The sequence below is a fragment of the Ochotona curzoniae genome, unplaced genomic scaffold, assembly GCF_017591425.1.
Source record: "Ochotona curzoniae isolate NIBS_2020 unplaced genomic scaffold, NIBS_Ocur_1.0 patch143, whole genome shotgun sequence".
NCBI classification, from domain to species: Eukaryota; Metazoa; Chordata; class Mammalia; order Lagomorpha; family Ochotonidae; genus Ochotona; species Ochotona curzoniae.
Window position 1 is genome coordinate 34,905 of NW_024466688.1, and position 21,217 is coordinate 56,121.

General features: G+C 40.0%; 1 protein-coding gene across 1 annotated transcript in view; it reads left to right on the forward strand.

Annotated features, from left to right (window-relative positions):
• Positions 1-21,217, forward strand: part of LOC121166485 (E3 ubiquitin-protein ligase TRIM33-like) — a gene marked incomplete at its 5' end in the record, with an annotated part of 66,859 nt that overhangs the window by 30,918 nt on the left and 14,724 nt on the right. The window contains 4 exons of the mRNA XM_040995613.1: positions 7,569-7,769; positions 18,211-18,343; positions 19,859-19,922; positions 20,440-20,599. Of these exons, the coding sequence (XP_040851547.1) occupies positions 7,569-7,769; positions 18,211-18,343; positions 19,859-19,922; positions 20,440-20,599 (558 nt within the window). The remainder of the gene's footprint in view (positions 1-7,568; positions 7,770-18,210; positions 18,344-19,858; positions 19,923-20,439; positions 20,600-21,217) is intronic.

A 21,217-nucleotide genomic window follows, 5' to 3' on the forward strand; every position in this document is an offset into this window, starting at 1 on the left:
CATAATGACTGAATCACAATTCCCAGTAGGGAAATGCTAAATAATACATAAGTTTTTCCTTTGTTTTTAAAACTTATTTTTATTGACATAAAGTGAATAGATTTATATGTTCCATAGATAACAGTTGCAAGAATATTTCTACCCTCCCCAGCCTATCCCCCAAACTCTCTCTTTATATCGATTTTGGCAAAGACACAGTTTTAATTCACCCTATATTCACAGGTTCAATTTACCACCAGTCGTAAACATTCAACAACTATAAATTAGGAAGACCACATTTCTACTGGAGCAAAGCAAGGGCTAAAAGCTAAAAGTCATCTCCCAAGGAGATAATTTCATTCCTGTAAAAGTTATTACATTGTGTATTAGCTGCAACGTATGGAGGGGAAGCATGTTCTCTGACTTTGAAAATGACATATTTCACTGAGCATAATGCTTTCTAGTTACATCCATTTTGTTGTAAAAGAATTTCATTCTTTTTATGGCCAAGTAGTACTCCATACATTTTCTTTATTCAGTGATCAGTTCACTGACATCTGGATTGATTCCATGTTTTAGCTATTGTGAATTGAGCTGCAATAAACCTGGGGCTACAAATGACTCTCATATGCTGATTTTATTTTGTCTAGGTAAGTTTCCAGGAATCGTGTGGCTAGATCACATGGTAAATGTATTTTAAGATTTCTGAGGAGTCTCCATGCTTTCTTTCATATTGGTTAAACTAGTTTACATTTCCACCAGCAGTTGTTTTAGGGTACCTTTTGTATCTGGGTGAGGTAACGCCTGATTGTGGTTTCTATTTGCAATTCCCTGGTGGCTAATGGCCCTGAACATTTTTTCATGTATCTGTTGACTGTTTATATTTCTTTAAAAACATAGCCTGTTTATTTTCTTTCTTTACCAGATTGTTTTGTTGTTGTTGAGTCTTTTAAGTTCTTTATAGATCCTGGATATTAATCCTTTATTAGTTGGCATAGTTTATATGCATTTTCTCTAACTCTGTTACTTCCCTTTGTTGACTGCTTCCTTTGCAGAGTAGAACTTTCTAAGCTTGATGTAATACCATCTATCTATGTTTGCTTTGATTGCCTGTGCATCTGGGTTCTGAACAACAGTGTCTTACAGAAGTTCCTCAATGTTTTCCTCTACTAATTTGATAGCATTAGGTTGTAGGTTTAGATTGTTGATCCATTTTGGATTGATTTTTCTATAAGCCGATAAGCTAAGGATTTTGTTTCATACCTCTGCAAATACATATCCAATTTAGCATTGCCATTTACTGAAGAGACTGCCCTTTTTACCAGGGATTGATTTCAGCTTGTTTGGCAAAGACTACTTGGTTGTAGATTCCTGGATTAATTTCTGTGGTTTGGGTCAGTTCCATTTATTTAATAAAATGTATGTTTTTGTGCAAGTACAAAGTATTTTAATTACAGTTGCCCTGTAGAATGTTTTAAAGTCTGGTACTGTGATACCTCCAGCTTTTTTTTTTTTTTTTGTCGTTTAAGATTGCTTTAGCTATTTATGGTCTCTTATTTCTGTATACATTTTAGGATTTTTTTTTCTTTTTCTAGGTCTGAGACCTAGTAGTATGGACACTTTGATGGTATAAATTCTTCTAATCCTCAAACATGGGAAATTTCTTGTTCTTTTTTTCAGTGTCTTCTTATATGTGTTTCTTTTATGGTTTGTAATTCTCACTAGAGATCTTTCACCTTTATTAAATTTATTCCAAGGTGTTTAGCTTTTTGGGTAGAAACTGGATGGGATGATCTGATGAGTTCTTTCTCAGTCATGGAATTATCTGTGTATACAAAAGATATTGATTTTTGTGTATTGAATCTGTATTCTGCAACTTTACCAGACTCTTATAAATTCCAGTAACCTCTTTAGTAGAGAATTTTGGTTCCGCAATATAAGTGTCATCTGCACACAGGGATAATTTTATTTCCTTCCTCTCCAAATTTGTATACCTTTGATTTATTTCTCGTATCTAATGGCTCTGGTTTAAACTTCCTGACCTGTATTGATAGCACTGGTGAAAGTAGGCATCCTTGTCTAGTTACAGATCTTAGTAAAAATGCTCCAAACTTTTCCCCATGTATTATACTAGTTGTGGTGTCGCATATTGCCCTGATTGTGTTGAATTGTTCCTTCTGTACCCAATTTGCTTAAGGTTTTTATTATTATTATTATTTTAAATTTTTAAACATATTTGTTTTATGATATAGTTCCATAGGCTCTGGGGTTGCCCTTGCCCTTCCCCAAGGTCCCCCTTCTCCACATTGATTTCCCCTCTAGTTTTACAATGGATGTCCTTCATGAACAGTCACAAGTCCATTGCATTGTTGTTAAAGTGTTTCTCAACAATGTAGAAGGGAGTCCATCATCTTACTGTTAGGATAGTTTCAGTTCTTTCACTGGGAGTCCATCTCTGGTCTGTATGCATAGAGATGTAGCACTTTGTCTTCGTATCTGAACATATCAGTCTCTACTATATTTCCATTATATATCTCCTAACATATAGAATCAGCAAGCACAGTCCCCTGTCCATTAGTAATAATAATAATTATTTTTTTTTCTAAAGATTGATTTATTGGAAAGTCAGATATACAGAGAGGAGGAGAGACAGAGAGGAAGATCTTCCATCCGATGATTCACTCCCCAAGTGAGTACAACAGCCGGTACTATGCTGATCTGAAGCCAGGTATCCCTAGTATCCTACACGGGTGCAGTGTCTCAAAGCTTTGGGCCATCCTCACCTGCTTTCCCAGGCCACAGGCAGGGAGCTGGATGTGAAGTGGAGCTGCTGGGATTAGGACTGATGCCCATATGGGATCCTGGCGCGTTCAAGGCGAGGACTTTAGCTGCTAGGCCACGCCATCAGGCCCCAATAATAACTATTATTATTATTGTTTTTGAAACATAGAGTTAGTGGGAGAGACTGAGAGAATCCTCCATCCACTGGTTCACTCCCCTAATGGGCATAGCAGCTGAGTCTGGGCTAGGCTGAAGCAGTGGCCAAGAGCTTTTTTTGGGTCTTCCACGTGGGTGCAGGACCCAAACACAGACCATTTGCTGATGCTTTTCCCAGGTCATTACCAGGGAGCTCAATCAGAAGTGGAGCAATTGGGACTTAAACTGGTATGCATATGGGATATTGGCATTGCAAGCAGAGATATAACATCCTGTACCCACAACACCAGCCCAAGCTTAAGGTTTTTTTTTGTTTTGTTTTGTTTTGTTTTGGTGGCTGTTTGCTCTAATGAAAAGACTTGTTCATTCTATAGCTAGATGTAGGATGAAATGTTATGTAGACAGCAATTTGGTCTATAGAATAGTTTAATTCTGTTGCTTCTTTTTTGATTTTCTGTCTGGTTGTTCTGAGTATTGGATAAAGGGGGTTGTTGAAGTGTCCAATTTTATTGTACTGAAGTCTGTGTCTATTTTTAGATCCATTAACATCTGTTATAAATAGCCAAGTTCCCTGGCATCAGATCATACACATTTGCTGTAGTCACATTTTTAATTGTTCTCTTAATCATAATATAATACTCTTTTTTCTTGTCGAACTGTGTGTGTGTTGTGTGTGTGTTAACATCTGTTTTGTCTGATACAGGATGGCTATACCTGCTCGTTTTTCCTTTCCATAAGCATGAGAGCATAGAATATCTTTTTTATTATTATTATTAATTATTGATTAGTTTTATTTTTGATGATTTTTACATAGTTGATTAGGGTGATTAGAGTCAAGGGCTACAGGAAGGTGAGTGAGATCACCATTTCCACATTCTCTTTTTTACTTTCCTATATCTGGGGGGAGGGGAAGACAAGGAGCAATGCCACACTCAGCATCCCAAACAGCTCTGCATGCTGGGATGGAAGACAGCCACTCGACACCACTCCAGGGTCCCCGATGTGGGGCATGCTCCAGGACACTTCATGAGGTTTCAATAATTCAACAGTTCTGAATTATTGCCACTTCAAGCACGATGAAATCCCTTCAGAATTCACTGATTAACGTAGTCTACCTGAGAGCCTCCGTTTGCCCAGTTATTCACTGCCAACACTTGGCCAGGAGAGTCGATCGATTTGTTCTATCCTCCGTCCTCTATTATGGTACCAGGTGTCCTCCACAGACTCCAGTGTACTGCCATATCTTCCATGTGCACTTGGATATGCTGTCCACTGCTCTGTCTAAGCCACTGAGGAGGCCCAGCTCTGACCCATGCACTCCATGGTCAGACCATGAAACCTGCTATTATTCTCTCCATGGTTTGGGTGTCTGAGTCCAGTGATTCAGTTCGGGGGATTCCCGTAGAAACTTCATCTGAGGTGATCCCAGACCTCATTCTTGTGTGTGCTTGCCAATACAGGGTCCATCACATTCTGTCACCCCAGAGCTTAAGCACATGCTGGTGGTTACAGTTTTTTGGGTTAGCTCCGTCCCTGGCCCTATCTTTTACACAAACCAATGGGTATTGCAGACCAGCCCGATCCTGCTCACTCAGCCTTTGCATACACCAGTGGGAGCTACAGCCTAGTCAGAGCAACCCACATTAACCCCCATCAGGGCCATCCCCTCGCTGGTTCCCATGCTTGCCAGTATGTACAGCAGGCTGGTCCAGTCTGTCCCACATCCTATGAAGCTCTCATACATGTCAGTGGGCATTGAAGGCTAGTTTAACCCGACCAGCCCCACTATCTAGCCCACACATCTGCCAGCAGGTGCCACCTGCTGTCTAATCATGCCTGCCACAGTCCTGGTTCTCATGCTCACCAGTCAGATTGGCAACCCAGGGGGAAGGTACCCACTCTTTTCCTACTGGGCCCACTCCTACTCCTGGACCTTGCATTCTCCAGGTGGTTCTATAGTTTAACTTGACAGAATTAGCCCCCAGTGCCAGCATCTGCCAGCTGATGCTGCGGCAAAGCCCAACCAACCCACACCCACTCTGATTTATGCATGCACCAGTAGGAACAGTCAGCCCAGCCTGGCTTTCCCCTGATCCAGCCCACATGAGGCCAACAAGTATTGAAACCCCACCCAGCCTGGTCTGCCCCCGTCCCAATTCATGCTCTCTAGTGGGAGTGATGGGCTTTTGAGTCCTGAAACCTGTGGTGGGGTTGGAGATTGGAGCATCTTATAATCGTAAATGGGTTTCCAGCCTTTTGCCAGCCCTCCAGGCTAGACTCAAAGTTAGTGGGAACCATGGATCTATCCCACTAATGCAATCCCCTTATTCACTTAAGTGAGAGCCTCCGCAGTCTCTATTGACATTAAAATGGCACTTTCTCACTGCTGATACCCCAGTGCCATTGTAGGCAATGGGAGGAAAAAAATGTTTTTTCTTTCATTGGTATTCTGCCTCCCATTAAGGCTCCAGGCCCGACTCTGTCTTCAGACCCTGTCAGCAGCAGTATGGACTGCTGCGATTGGCTCTCACCTTGCTCTTAGCAGCTGGCATCTCCTGCAGCCTTCAGCTTGGGTGTCACTAGTGTTTCCCTGCTCGCCACTGCAGCTTTGTGCTCTTCATGCTGCTCCAAGGCTTCCTCCTCTTTGCATTTGCAAACTTCTGACTCTCTCCTGGGTCTCCACTTCCTCTGCTTTTTTTCTGTTTTCTCTCCTTGATCAAAATTTGCATATATTTTCTCTATTCAGCCATGTTGGAATCTAACACATTAGTTTTTACTGCATTTCTGAAGTTAGTCTGTATCATTGCAGCTGGACAAACACTGTCCTAGAGTACTGGTCTTTCAGTATTTGACCCAAGTACTTCTAGAAATCTGAAACATATGGACTTCTCCACATTTGAAGATTTCCATTTAAATTTTCTATTATTAGTGGAAATAGTCACAAAATTCATATCTTCACTTGCCATAGTTTTAATTGCCTGTGCTCAACCACATTCTGAAAATATTAACTGGAAAATTCCAGTAGTAATTCTTTTTTAATAAGATTTTTATTGGAAAGTCAGATATACAGAGAGGAGGAGAGACAGGGATAAAGATCTTCCATCTGTTGATTCATTCCCCAGCGGCCGTAATGGCTAGAGCTAAGCCAATAAGTAGCCAGGAACCTCTTCCAAGTCTCCCATGCAGGTGTAGAGTCACAAGGCCTTGGACTGTCCTCCGTTGCTTTCCCAGACCACAAGCAGAAAGCTGGATAGAAAGTGGGGTCGCCAGGATTAGCGCAGGTGCCCATATGCAATCCCAGCACATTCAAGGTGAGGACTTTAGCTGCCACGCTAGTCTACTGTGCTGGACCCACAAAAGTCATACCTTAAAAAGCACATTGTAAATATTTGCATTATGAAGTAGAAAATTTTACATCATACTTTTACCAGGAATGCAAACATAGGTCCATGGGTTGTATTAAGTCAATAAAAATAATTTGGTCTGGTCCTGCCAGGGCAACCATGACAGGCAGAGCTTGAAATTCCTTAAGTCTGTGGCAGCTAAATTTTAAGGTAATTATTTTGTGTGATCTATGAACAATGTTATAAAGATCCAAATGATCCTTGGCAGAGAAAAGATTGCTCACCTGTAGAATCTAGAATCTCAAATATCACTGTAAGCTCTTTCAAAATGTGATATTTTATAATTTTTTCTCCTAGGGTTTTATTCCTACTTCCTCTGTAGAGTTATATCGGTATAGATCAGCCTGTTGTAATGCTGAAAAATAAAATATATTTTAATAAAAAATTTCTTAAATTTGCAGCAATGATAAGATTTATCAATGTTTTAAAAATAATGAGTGTTTGAAAGCAAAGTTATTTTTAGTTATACATTTTTTGACAGATGGAGCCTCTTTGTTTTCTCACTCATGTTATATATTTATATATTAATTTCATTAAATAGTTTACATACTCACACATACCTGTGTTCAAACATTATGACGGCCAGGTACACCATCTTGAAGTATGTCAGAGCTACAGAATCAGACAGTCTCACGGCATTTTTCTTAGACTTTAGGGTTGCTGCTAAAGAGATCACTGTTAGTGCTTCTAGTTTTTGAATATTTCAACTGATTATATTTGCATGATTTATTTTTCACGGATTTTCACCTGTGTTACCTTAAATGATCCTTCTAACAGCCCTCACAATGAATTATCTCAGTTTCTGAATTACTCAGTTAGGCATATATGTTTTAGAGTTGGGAACTGGTGTATTTCCTTTCTCTAAATTGTAATTTTTAAAAACGATGTCAAGCACATGATACAGTTATTTTTGCTAGGAAAAACTCCTTGCAGGAAGAATATAAATGTAACAGCGATTTCTTGGCTTCCACTTTAAAATCTTGGAGGCTTCTAAATCTCCTTGTTATGAAATAGTATATCATCAGGCTGATTGGCAAGTCTGGTTTTCCATAGCTACTACTGACTAAAGAGATAAAGTAGCCAAGTTTGATGTATTCTTCTGCATGATTATGAGAGGGATCATTTCTTTGTTCTTGAGCCACAGGTATCAAAACCTCGTAAGTATTCTAAAAGCCGTTGTAAAAGTATTGTTCGTATTTAGGTATCCTGTCCATTAAAACAAATGATGTTTACCTTTTCTTTTAACAGCATTCAAACCCAGGACATGCTGGACCCTTTCCTGTCGTATCGGTACACAATACCACAATCAACCCTACAAGCCCTACTACAGCAACTATGGCCAATGCAAACCGAGGTCCTACCAGTCCATCTGTTACAGCAATAGAGTTAATCCCCTCAGTTACCAATCCAGAAAACCTTCCATCGCTGCCAGATATTCCACCCATACAGGTTTGTGTTTATATTATATGAGGCATTTAAAGCCTTATGTTAATTAGGAAATTTATTCTATTTTCAGGGGCTTTTTGTTTGTTTTGTTTTTTATTTTATCTAGGACAAGCATTTCTTTGAAATTTCAGAAGAATAAAGTACAAATGTTTGAGTTACTACGCTAAAAGTAGCATTCATTAATATTTTTGAATTATACGAAATTTATGTTGTATATTTATAGCAAATATGAATAGTAAATGTTTTATGTAAAGCAAATTATAAGTTTTTAAGTCTGATAATGAGTTAATGTCAGCCTTCCTAATAGAGTAGTTCTTCCCTCTATACCCCATACTCCCTGCCACCTGACAGGATATGAGAGGATCTACTGCTGGAATGAATTTGCAGTTGGAGGAGATCCAGGACCAAAGTATGGTCAGATAGATGGTCAAATAGATGGAGTGAACAAGGGTGGGGTAGGGCTGTCTAGATAGTTATCAGGTCCTATGGAGAGATGTAATGAATGGAGGGATAGTGATAAAGAGGAGTAGATGGAACATGAGGGGCCTTAGGCATCTGTCTCTTTCTCATTGTGACATTTTCTTGAAGAAATATGTCTTGGGTGACTTCTGAAGTCTTGCAGATTCATTTGAATAAAAACATTTGTTTTTAAATGTGAATAAAGCCTGGGAGGGCTTTACTAAATCAACTTACTTATTGTATGAGTTACCTGGGAGTTAGAGGTTGCCATTGGAACAAAGAGCAATGCAACTGCTGAGACAGTAGGACTCTTGACTCTTTCTGTGGCTGAAGTTCATTACATTCATTTACTTAATATTTAATAGTCTTAAAGGTTGTTCTGTAACTAAAAACCTTTTTGAAAATTACTTTTTAGGGGATTTGGGAGGGGATGGAAATTCCAGAGCTTATGGAACTGTATCATGGAATAATAAAATAAATAAAATATACACACACAAAGAAAATTGCTTTTCATTGTGAATTCTCTCCTTAACCCTCCTCCCTTTTACTTTAAAAGAAAAAAAAAAAATTAAAAGGAGAGACAGAAAGATCTTCATCCACTCTCAGTTGGCTGCAGTGGCCATTGGACAAAGCCAGGAGCTTCATCCAGGTCTCACATATGAGTGACAGGACTCAAACACTTGGGCCATCTTCTACAGTGTTTCCCTGGCCGTTAACAAGAAGTTGGATCAGAGGTAGAGCATCTAGACCTGACCCAGCACCCATGTAGATGATGCCACTGGCACAGGAAAGCAGAGTGACACAGAGAAGGAGTAAACTTCTGTCTGCTGATTCATTACCCAAATCCTCACAACAGCCAATACCTGACCAGGGGAAACTAGGAGCTAGGAATTTCACCTAAAGTCTCCCATGTGGGTACTTGAGTTACTATGGGCTGCCTCCCAGTGTGTTAGCCAGAAGCTGGATTAGAAGCAAAGTGAGATTCAGTGTTAGGACTGTGGTAAAAGGTGTGGATATCCCAAACAGGCATCACACATGTTCCTAAACTTGGAAGTTAAAGGATAGGTGGAAGAATGTTAGGCAGTGAGGGTTAGTGAAGACAGATACTCTAGGTAAAAGGAGTCTTATTTATAAAGTATCAAGACATGAGGAAGTAGTGTAAAATCCCAACCAGTTGGGTATACTGCAGGAGATAATATTTGATGTCAGATTTTGTGATTCTTCTTTTTTATAATTTGCATTTATTAGGCTGAATTTATCCTCAAGTTACATATTTTTGTTCAGTTTTTTTCTGAAGTTTATTTTTTTGTGTGTGCCACCTCCTTTTCTGGCTTAAGAACAATTTCGTTTCAGTGATAATCCTCTCACTGTGGGTTCATCAGACTTTGAGCTTCGTAGTAATGGCAGAACATCTTAGATTTTTGGTTCACCTAGACATATTGCATGACGAGACTGTGTATCCAGACCCTTAAGTTCAGCATCACCCTGCATTTTTTGACGTGTGCAACAGAAATTGAACACTTTTGGGGACTGCTTACTCTACTATGACCAGCCCTACTGCTTGTAGATACCTAGCAACTCTACAGTGGTAGACAGAATGGCACATATTGCTTTTTAATGTAACATCTTTCTGGTATGTGGTGGCTTTTTAAAGATTTTTTTATGCAGTGCAGGAATTTCCTCTGCATTTTCAAAACTGCTGACTTATTTATTTTTTTATTTTTATTGGAAAATGAGATATATAGACAGAAGGAGAGACAGAGAGGATCTTCCATCTGATGGTTCACTCCCCAAGTGACCGCAATGGCTGGAGCTGAGCCAGTCCAAAGCCAGGAACCAGAAACTTCTCTCACGTGGGTACAGGGTCCCAAGGCCTTGGGCCATCCTCAGCTGCTTTCCCAGGCCACAAGCAGGGAGCTGCATGGGAAGCGGGAATGCTGGGATCGGAACTGGCACCCATATGGGATCCTGGTGCTTTTAAGGTGAGGATTGTTTAAATGTTAGTTGTTGTTTATTTTCTTTCACCTTTTGACACTAACTCATTATTATGAAGTAAATTTCTGGAGGGAAGACCAAGAAATTAAGCTGAATGAGAATATTAGGGCCATTTCTTGAACAAATGTGTTGAGCATTTTGACTTCATATCTTAAGAAATATTAGGACCTGGTATCACAGGGTTCACTATCAGGATCATTTGAGATAGTCATAAATTTTGTACCAAAGTGTATTCAAAGTGTGTTGTTCCATTAAGAGAGGAAAGTAAAAGACAAATCTACTGGGTTTTTACAGCTGCCCTGGAACCTGAAAGTTGAGTTGTAGTTAGCAACTAGGGAAGTATCTGCAGTAAATTTTATTAGGTTAACAAAACAGAATTTCAAAGTCCTTAAGGTCTAAGGACCTAAGCACTTTTGAAGAACATCAAAATGGCCAGTTAGGAAAGAAAAAAGAGGAAGAGGAAGTAAGGCATGAAATAAGTCTTTAAAGAAGAATGGAAACCAGATAACATAGGACCTCTTTAAATTGCAAAAAGGATTTTAGGTGATATCTTAAGCTCAGCAGTAACCAATTTTGAAAGGTTTTGTGAGGTATAGTGAGATGGGATCTTTGGTGTGTGACCTTGTCGATGTGTCTATTTTTGTAAATGTTGACTGACATTCTTACTTGAAAGAGAAGAGGAAAGGGGAAAAGAGATCTGTGCACCAGTTTACTCCCAGAATGCCTGCAGCATCCACAGCTGGGCCAAGCAGAAACAAGCCCAGAACATCAGCTGGGTCTTCCACATAGTGGCAGGGACCCAAGCACTATAGCTGTCATTTTCTATGAATGCATTTTGGGATGCCCCCAACCTATACAGGAGTGCAGGTAGAATAGCCAAGCTCCCATATAGGTTGGGGGCATTTCAAACTGCTGATAGGAATGAAATAGTAATACATTGAAGATTTTGCTGGGACCCAGCGCGATGGCACAGTGGCTAAATCCTCACTCACAAGCTCTGGGATCCTGTATGGGCACCTGTTCTCTCATCTGCTCCACTTCCCATCCAGCTCCCTGCTGGTGGCCTGGGAAAGCTGTAAAGGATGGCCCAAGCTCTTGGTTCCCTGCCTCCACTTGGGAAACCCGAAAGAAGCTCCTGGCTTCAGTTTGGCTCAGCTCCAGGCATTGCAACCACATGAGGAGTGACCCAATGGGTGGATCATTCTCTAGGCCTCTTCTTCTCTGTTTATCTGATCACCTTTCCAATAAAAATAAATATGTTTTTTAAAAAGCAGTATGTCTGTCATAATGTTAGCCATTCTATTTCTCTATTTTCCAAATATAATAGGAAATAAATCTTTACACATGGATGTTCATAGCCCCTTTATTTGTAATAAGTTAAAAACTAGAAATCAACCCAGTTTTCCACCTATGGGTAAAAGGACAGGTCATACAAGGGATATTCATAAAGTTGAGAATAAGTAAGCAGTACTCTTTAATTCTGTTTTTCCATGAGCATTTTGAACTTTTTTGTATATCCAATGTATAGTAATTAAATCAATAAAAGAGTGAACCTGATTCAATAGCCAGCATAAACCTCCAAATAATTATGTCAACTTAAAGAAAATGGTTGGGTCCCAGCACGATAACCTAGCAGCTAAAGTCCTCACCCTGCACACACCAGGATCCCACATGGGCACTGGTTCTAATCCTGGCTGCCTCACTTCCCATCCAGCTCCATGCTTATGGCCTGGGAAAGCAGTCAAGGACAGACCAAAGCCTTGGGACCCTGCACCTGTATGGGGGACCTGGATGAAGCTCTGGGCTCCTGGCTTTGGATTGGCTCAGCTCTAGCTGTTGCAGTCACTTTGAGAGTGAATCAGCAGACAGAAGATCTAGTTTTTCTCTCCTCCTCCTCTATAGATATCTGACTTTCCCATAAAAATAAAATTAAGGTAAAAAGTGGATGAAAAAAATACACAATATATAATCCCATTTATGTAAAACTCAAGAGAAAAGCTAAAATGATGGAAAGCAGGTAACTATTATTTTCAGACAAGTTGTAGGAAGGGTCATAAGTAACCCTGAGGATGGTAGATGTGATCTGTTTTGCATTTTTTAATGGATTACATGTGTCTTACTAAGTTGAAAGGCAGAGAGAATGATTATCTTCTATCTGCTGATTAACATGCCTTTGATAGCCAGAGCTGCAATAAGCAGAAACCAGAAACCTAAAATTCAGATCAAAATCTCCCAGTGTGGGTGAAGGGTTCTTGCTCATGAGACATCACTCACTGTCTCACAGGGTGCCTGTTAGCAGGAAGCTGGAATTGAGAGCTAAGTGGAAACTCCCAGGTACTTTGATATGGGATGTGGATATTCTAAGAGACTGCTTAACTACTTTGCCAAACTAGCACCTGTTTACTATTTTCGGTTTTGGCTTCTGAGTTTTTTGCTGTCTTAAAAACGTACAGGACGGTGTGTTTGTTTTGGGTATGTGTAGTTTATTATATATCACACCTTATTTTAAAAGCTACATTGAGACATAGCATAAAATTCTAAATATTTTTAGAAATACAAGAATACTTTAGAAAGTTTGTAGGAAAGTGGGATTAATGATAATGCTGATTGTCTAAGATAGTTGATCATTTCATCAATTGACTCATTCATTCACTTTGGAAAGCAGAGGTAGAGAAGGAGAAACAGAGGGAGATACCTTCCATCTACCGGTGTGCTTCCCAAATGTCCAACGTCAGGAACTCAGAAGCCCCTCCCAGGTCTCCTGAGGGTGACAGGGACCCAGACACTTAGATTATCCTCCGCTACCTTCCCAGGTACATTAGCAGAAAGCCAGATAGGAAGTGAAGCAGCTGGGTCTCAAACCAGCACCCATATGATGGTGGCTTTCTCCAGTGTGCCACAGTGATGGCCCCCAAAGGCACATTTTTTGTGGAGATTTTGAAGTCTCCTCATATTTCTTAACTTGGCAGATGTATGATTACTGGTTCATAAGTGATCATACTTTTATATTTTAGATGGTTATAGAATTGGTGTAAAATTTATGTAGCAGCTTTTGTATTTGAAGGTGCCCATTTCTGCACTGTGTAACCAGCATTAAATTAGTTATTCTTTTTTCTTCCTTTTTCCAGGGTGATAGGTAAAAGTGACATTATTGCTGATTTCATTTTGATGGTTTATATGGTTGTTTCTTATATCCATTAGTCATTGAGATACTCAGAAATTTTCCATCTTTTGGTTCACTTCCCAAATTTTCACAACAGAAGAGCTGGGCAAGGCCAAAGTTGAGAGCCCAGAACTTAGCCTTCCCCATGGGTAACAGTAATTCAGGCTCTTGAGCAATATCATGCTGCTTTTCTGGGTACACACTAGCAGAAAGCTGGAATGGAAGCAGAGCCGGGACTTTTTATAGCAGCTGGAGGCATCTCCGTCCAGATCTTAACTCTTGGGCCAAATGTTCTCCCCAACTTTGCACATTTTTCTATGAGATATTTTTCCTCTTATGTCATAGAAATTCTTTAAGTAGGACTTAATCTGGGTTTTGGGGGAGAGGGGGTGTTACTCAAAAACTTCTGACTTAATGAATTTATCAGTAGATTTTTAAAAAGATTTATTTTTTATTAAAAAGGCAAATTTACACAGAGGAAGAGACAGAGAAAGTTCTTCCATCTACTGGTTCATTCCCCAAGTGTCCACAGTGGTCAGAGCTAAGCCAGTTTGAAGCCAGGAGCCAAGAGCCTCCTTTAGGTCTGCCACATGGATGCAGGGTCCCAAGTCTTTGCAGGTGATGGATTAGTCAGTTGAGGTGTTGTGCTGGCCCCAAATGAATTATTTTTTTCCACTTAGATTTTTAACTTTATCTGTGATGATTCTTTCTCTGTGTCTAGTGAAAGCTATCATGGTGTCAAGGAAGCTCTTTTATTCACAGATTTTGTTTGCTGCTTCCTGACTTTCCTACTGTTCTAGCCTTAAGTTTCTCTGTCTAGCTATTAAAATTGCAGCCTGTCTTTGGAGCCAGCACTGTGGTAAGATAGATTAATCCTCTACCTGTAAGTCAGCATCCCATAAGGTATCCAGTTCGTTTCCTGGCTGTTCTACTTCCAGTCTAGCTCCTGTTTCAGGCCTGGGAAAGCAGTGGAAAATTGCCACAGTCCTGGGCTCTTGTACCCATGTGGGAGACTCAGAGGAAGCTCCTGGATCCTGTTTCTAGACTAGCTCAATTCCTGTTGTTGCAGCCATTGGAGGAGTGAATTAGCAGATGGACGATTCTCTTTATCTCTGTGTGTGTCTTTTTTTGTGCAACTCTTTCAAATAAAATGAAACATCTTTTTTTAAAAATAGAAAAAAGATAAAATACAGATAGTGTGTAAAAAGTGTGGGTGTTATTTTGTGTCTGTTTTGAGTCATTTCCCACTCCAATATGTTTAGGTGAAATGCAGTCACACTTCTACCTATGGGCTTCTTAGGAGCCTCCATTTTCACTCCCTACAGTGGCAATGAGGCGTGCTCCTAAAAGTGAACCCTTGGCTATCAACTGTCACCTGAGGGTAGAAAAGCACAATCTTACTGATTTTTTTTTTCTCCCAACAAACCTGTAAGTTATCTCACCTTTAGGTTTTCATCTCTTCAGCTTTGGGATTTTTTTTAATACTTATATATTTATTTGAAAGAGTGTCAGTAGAGAGAGAGAATGAGAATATCATCCGTTGCAGGAGGTCTCAAACTCTACTGAGCCATGTGTGAGCCATATGTGGGTATGAACACACCATGGCTGGGCTGAAACATCCAACAGCAAGAACCAGTTTGGATTGAAGGCCAGTCAGGAAAAGCCACTGTTCCTGCTATGACAGGAGGTGGACTGAGTAGGGCTGGCTTGTGGACACACTGGTAAGCATGATTGCTGGCATTGGGAGAGGTTCTGATGGAGGAGCCTGGGCAACTCCTCTGGCAGGACACAGACCCGGCAGGTAAGTGCAAGAAACATGATAGGAAACAGCCCAGAACAGGCCATGGAAAGTTACCCACTGGCATACAATTGGCAGGGGTTGGGGGAAGACCAGGCTGAATCTGTCCATGTCATCCACTGGCAAATCCAAGCACCAGAACAGTGTGGGTTGAGCCAGGTTCGGTCGCAACAAAGACTAGTGCACAATATGGAATGCCAAGGTGAGGTTGCCTGTACCGGAAGTGACCGCAGTGCCCAACCAGCAAGCGTGAGAACAAGGGGGCAGAGCCAGCAGGGGAATAAGGGGTGGTTCCTTTGCTGGACAGCTACTCCCGCTGGAGAGTGTGGGCTGGGATGGGGCAGACAAGACTACACAGGGCTACAACACCTGTACACCTCATGTGGACTAGATCAGGGAAAAGCCAGGCTGGGCTGATTTTTCCTACTGGTGCAAACAAAATTAGAGTGGGTGAGGGTTGTTTGGCCTTAGCCACAGCATCAGCTGGCAGAAGCTGGCACTGGGGGCTAGTTCTGTCAAGTCAAACCACAGAACTATCTGGAGAGTGCATAATCTGGGAGGGAAATAGTGGGCTCCTCCCTCTTGGGTTACCACTTCCACGGGAGGGCATAAAACTAGGACAGCGGCTGGGGTGGAATGGGGTGTGGGACAGACTGGATTACTGCTACACATACTGGCAAACCAGGGTAGGGGGTGGGCCTGGTGGGGGTTATTGCAGGTCGCTCCAACTAGGCTGCAGCTCCCACTGGTTTATGCAAGGGCCGAGCATGTGCTGGGCAGAACTAGGCTGGACTGCAACACCCATTGGTTCCAGTGGAAGTCGGGAGTGAAAACAGAACCAACCCAGTAATTGCAACCACCAGCTGAGTACATACAAGAATCTGGTTTGAGAACACCTCAGACAAAGTTTCTTTGGAGATCTCCCCAATCAAACTATTGGACTCAGAACCCTAACCAAGAAAAGAGAGAAGACAGAACAGGTCAATCAACCATCTCAGCTATATGTTGGCAGCGAAATACAGGGCAAACAGAGACTCTATGATGGACTATGTCAACCAGTGGATTCTTCAAAGACCTCATCGTGCTTGGAGTGGCAAGATTGGCAGCGATTCATAACTGTTGAAATATCAAACCACTTGAGCAAGAACCTCAGAGCATGCTCTACATCCGGGACCTGGGGAGGGTGGGAAATTGGGTGGGCCTTCTCCCTTAATACCCCACTTTAAACATGAAGGAAACAATATGGAAAAAATAATAGTCTTACCCACTTTCCTGTAGCCCTTGAACCTTTTTACCCTAATTAACTATGTAAAGATTGTCAAAATACAATTAAAAAGAAAAATCATCCGTTGCAGGTTTACTCCCAAGATAACTATAGTAGTTAGGGCTGTGTTAGACTGAAGCTAGGAGCCTGGAACTGAGTCCCTCACATAGGTGGCAAGGGTCCACGTACTTGGGCCATGTTGTGTTGCTTTCCAGATGTATTAACAGGTACTGGATCAAGTACAGTAACAGGTACAGGACTTAGAACTGAAACACTGATATGGGATGCTGGTGTCACAGGCAGCAGTTTAATGTGCTATGCCACATTGCTAACCCCTGTTTTTATTTTATTGATGATTTTATGTATTTGTAAGATAAGAATGATGGAGAGACAGATCCTCCTTTTTGTTTTATAGCTATGAAAATCTTAGGAAAATGGACAATGTAATAAATGCCTTTGTTCAGTTTTCTGTCTTGATCCAGAAATAGGTTTGCAAAAGAAGTATTCTGGGGAGACGATTGAAATGAAGCAAATATGGGTACAAGTAGACCAATAAGCAAGAAGGATTAGGGCATCACTGAGAGTTAAGCTGCCACCTGTAACACTGGCATCCCATGTGGGTTTTGTTTATAGAGTCCTGGCTGTTCCGGTTTACCAGCTCCCTGCTAATTTATCTGGGAAAGCAGCAGCAGATCACTCCAAGTGCTTGGCCTCTATCACCCATGTGAGAGACAGATAGACTTCCACGTTCCTGGCTGAGGCCTGGCCCAGCCCTATTCATTGCAGTCATTGCGAATAGAATAATGTAAAATTTAAGGTAATTTTCATATTTAAACTATATATATATATGTATATTAAATATTTTGCTATTCATCACAGTTCTAATATACAGGTGGGATATTATATATAGACTGATACTTAATTTTATAATCTGTACAAAATTACAGTGCCAGATTCTCTAACTGGAATGAGAAGGTTTCAAATTCCATCCCTACCCTTTTTAATATATAATAAGGGGGGTTACATGTCAGGTTAAGAACTTTCTTTGGGCTTTAAGGACTTCCTGGAGGAACAAATGTGGCACGGTGAGTTAAGCCACTGCTGGAGATGCCTCTATCCCATATCAGAGTGATGGTTCTAGTTCGCAACTTTGCTTCTGGTCCAGCTTCCTGCTAATACTTCCTGAGCGTAGGACCACTTGCCACCCCTCTGAGAGACCTAGGTGGAGTTCCTGGCTCCTAGCTTTTGCCTGGCCAGTACTGACTGTTGGGACGTTTGGGGAATGATTCAATGGATCTTTCCCTTCTCTCTTTACTTTAGGTAGATGAAAATTAGTAATCAACAAATATTTAAAAATAACTTCTTGTTCTTAGCGCTTTAAAGTTGGGTTTTGGCATGATGCTGTTTCTGTCTACATTAGCAATTCTGGCAGGATTGTGGGTGTTAAAATATAAGGAGGGGGTTAAAAGAGAGTACTACTGAAAATAGGGTGTGGTAGCAGAGTTGAGAAGAGGCATAAGTGTCCTAGTATGTCAAAGCTATTTTCGTAGTAGAATTCAACAAGATTTAGTGGTTTATAAGAAACTGCCTTGACCAATTGGTATGGTTTAACTCTCATAAATTTTATATTATGCTGGCTTCAGAAAGCCTAAAGAAACAACAGATAAACTGAGTTTAAGTGATTTGCTGGCTTATTGGTAAATTCTAAGTGGTGACACTAATAAGATTAAGTACTTTAATAAAATTAATTTGTCTTTTTCTCCAGTTGGAAGATGCTGGCTCAAGTAGTTTAGATAATCTACTAAGTAGATACATCTCAGGCAGCCACCTACCCCCACAGCCTACAAGCACCATGAATCCCTCCCCAGGACCCTCTGCTCTATCTCCAGGATCATCAGGTAAAGCAGATGAGTATTGCCTCATTTCTTTAATGCCCTATGAAAAAAGTGTTTCTCAATATCTATATTAATTGGAGTTCTTCAAAAAAAACAAATAAAAGTTTACTGATTTCGATGTTAATAATACCTAAAAAATGTTTTCATCTCAACATCTAGACTGATACTTTGGCTGAACAGTGGAGTACCATATGCTAGCCAAGAAATCACATTAAAATTAACCATCACAATAACATGTTTTTACTGATTCTTTTCATTATTTTTGTTCAAGTACTGTTGTTAGTCTGAAGCTAACTTACATATATACATACATATGTAAAATACATATATTCTCTATACTGTTCAGAACTCTGAAGTACCTATCTCCTGTTGTATTCACTTTTTTGTGTGTTTTTAGATGAATTTTCCTTATCCTATACTTCACAATGCAGATAGTCAATTGTAGAATTTTTTGGTTTTAACCCAATTATAACATTTTGTAAAATAATGAAAATTAGCACATTCCTAAAATTTGAATAATGATGAGGAATTTTTCAAATTGTAATTTTTAAATGAAAATTTTACTACCAAAATTTGCATGAGGTCACCAAAAATCGCATTTGTTTTATTGACTCTCCTATGTCATTGACGTGAGATTTGTAATGAATGTATGATTAAAGCAACTCCAAACATTGCAACCTACATGGGGAATGGTGACAGATAGCTTTCACTTGATTTGGGTTGATTGAAAAGTATTGCATTGTAGAGGATGTAGAGGTTATTTTTTTGTTGTTAAGATTTTACTTGAAAGTCAGAATTAGAGAAAAGGGAAGAGAGATCTTCCATCCATTGGTTCACCTTCTAAGTGGCTGCCATGGCTAGAACTGGGTTGGTCCAAAGATGAGAGACAGGAGATTCTTCTAGGTCTCCCCCACGGATATTGGGGCCGAAGGACTTTGGTCATCTTACACTGCTTTCACTGGCCATATGTAGGGAGCTAGATCAGAGGTGGAGCATCCTGGACACAAAATGGTGTCGTTATGGAGGCCACAGAGGATTAGCCCATTCGAAAGCATGCCAGCCCCTGTAGGGGATTCTTTTTTAAGTAATAAATTAGAGAGATGGCAAGAGATCACTCCCATTTGCTGATTTCCACCTCATTCAGGCTGAGTCAGGGCTGCAGCTAAAAATTAGGAACTTAATCCAGCTCTCTCAGCTGTATGTATGTCAGGAACCCAGGTACTTGACCCATTATTGATGTCTTCCAGGATCCCTGTTAGGAAGCTGGCTGGAGGACCTGGAGCCAAATATTTAACCCAAGTACTCTGATGTGGTCTGTAGGCCTTTTAACTGATAGGTCTTGAAGGATGAATATGGGCTCAGCTGAAAGAAAACTAGTTAATGGTTATACATGCCATCCGTAGCTCTGTAGCTATCTTTGATTTCCAAAAATTTGTAAGTTGAGTTATAACCTGTACTAAGTAGAATTATGAACAGTCCTATATGGCTTGATTTTCATTTTGACTCATTATTTTTTAGGTTTATCCAATTCTCACACACCTGTGAGACCTCCTAGTACCTCTAGTACTGGCAGTAGAGGCAGGTAAGTATTGTTAGTAATGCTTATGTTTCTCTTTTTATTGAGATAAACCTCAAATATATCTAATAAATGAGTGCCCACATACTTATCACCTACCCCTAAGGTATTTTAGTATGTGTATGCTAATAATTCAGAAATTCAAAAAGTCTTGAAAACGTCTCATGCCAATCATTTTAATCTAGCACTGGTGGCTTCCTACAGTGGTTAACTTAAGCATCTCAGATCATAAAATGTATTTTTAGTCTTTTAAAAGTTTGATCTTGTCTCTGGACAGTTATAAAATGTGTTCTTAACACCACAAATCTGTTGGCTACATTATGAGGTTTCCTTTTTCAGAGAGTAGAAATGAAGTTTTATTTAAAGTAAGAAAAAGAGAAGCTCCAGATGATATGATCTGAGAGGCTGGTAGAGAGTGAAACTCTGTTCTGATTTCTTTAAGTTTATGTATTTTCTTCACTTTAATTATTTCACACAGTTTCTGTACAGTCAAACACTCGTGGCCTCTGTTGTGTTGTTTTAGCTGTGGTTCATCCGGAAGAACTGCTGAGAAGACAAGTCTTAGTTTCAAATCTGATCAAGTTAAGGTCAAACAAGAACCTGGGACTGAAGATGAAATATGTAGCTTTTCGGGAACTGTAAAACAAGAGAAGACAGAGGATGGCAGGAGGAGTGCCTGCATGGTGAGCACCATTGTATTCTCAAAAGGATTTACGAGTCACTTCACAGGCTGCTCCACCTTCAGAGGTGGTATGTCAGACTGAATAGTGGTCCTAGGGCCCCTTGGCAGTATCCATCTCAACTTTTTTTGTCTAAGAGGCAGCTATAATCAGAAAAGGCTTAATAATATTATATGCTCATTTGAAATTATATTGAAATTTCAGGTTTCTGTCAAGGTTTTTGTTTTTGTCTTGGTGATAATAATTTGTCTTGTTCTTAATTTATTAATCATTCTCAACATTCTCATTGAATCTCAGGCCACAGAACATTTTTGGCTGTTAATCTGTTAAGGTTACTGACATAAATTTATCGATCAGTTTATTGTGATGAAGACTGTGTTTTTGCTTATAGATTATTAACCATTCTAGAGCTCGTCAGATGGAAGATTTTATAAAATTCATACTACATAATAAAGGAAGGTCTTTGCCTTTCTTGTTTAAGCAATTTAGATTTGTGTTTTTTATTCCTGAGGCTCTATCTACATATGAGAATTTCATCTCAGTATATTAGCAAATTCAATACAATGTGTTTGTGTATTATATATTTTTATGGGTTTTATTTTTTTTTTAAGATTTTATTTA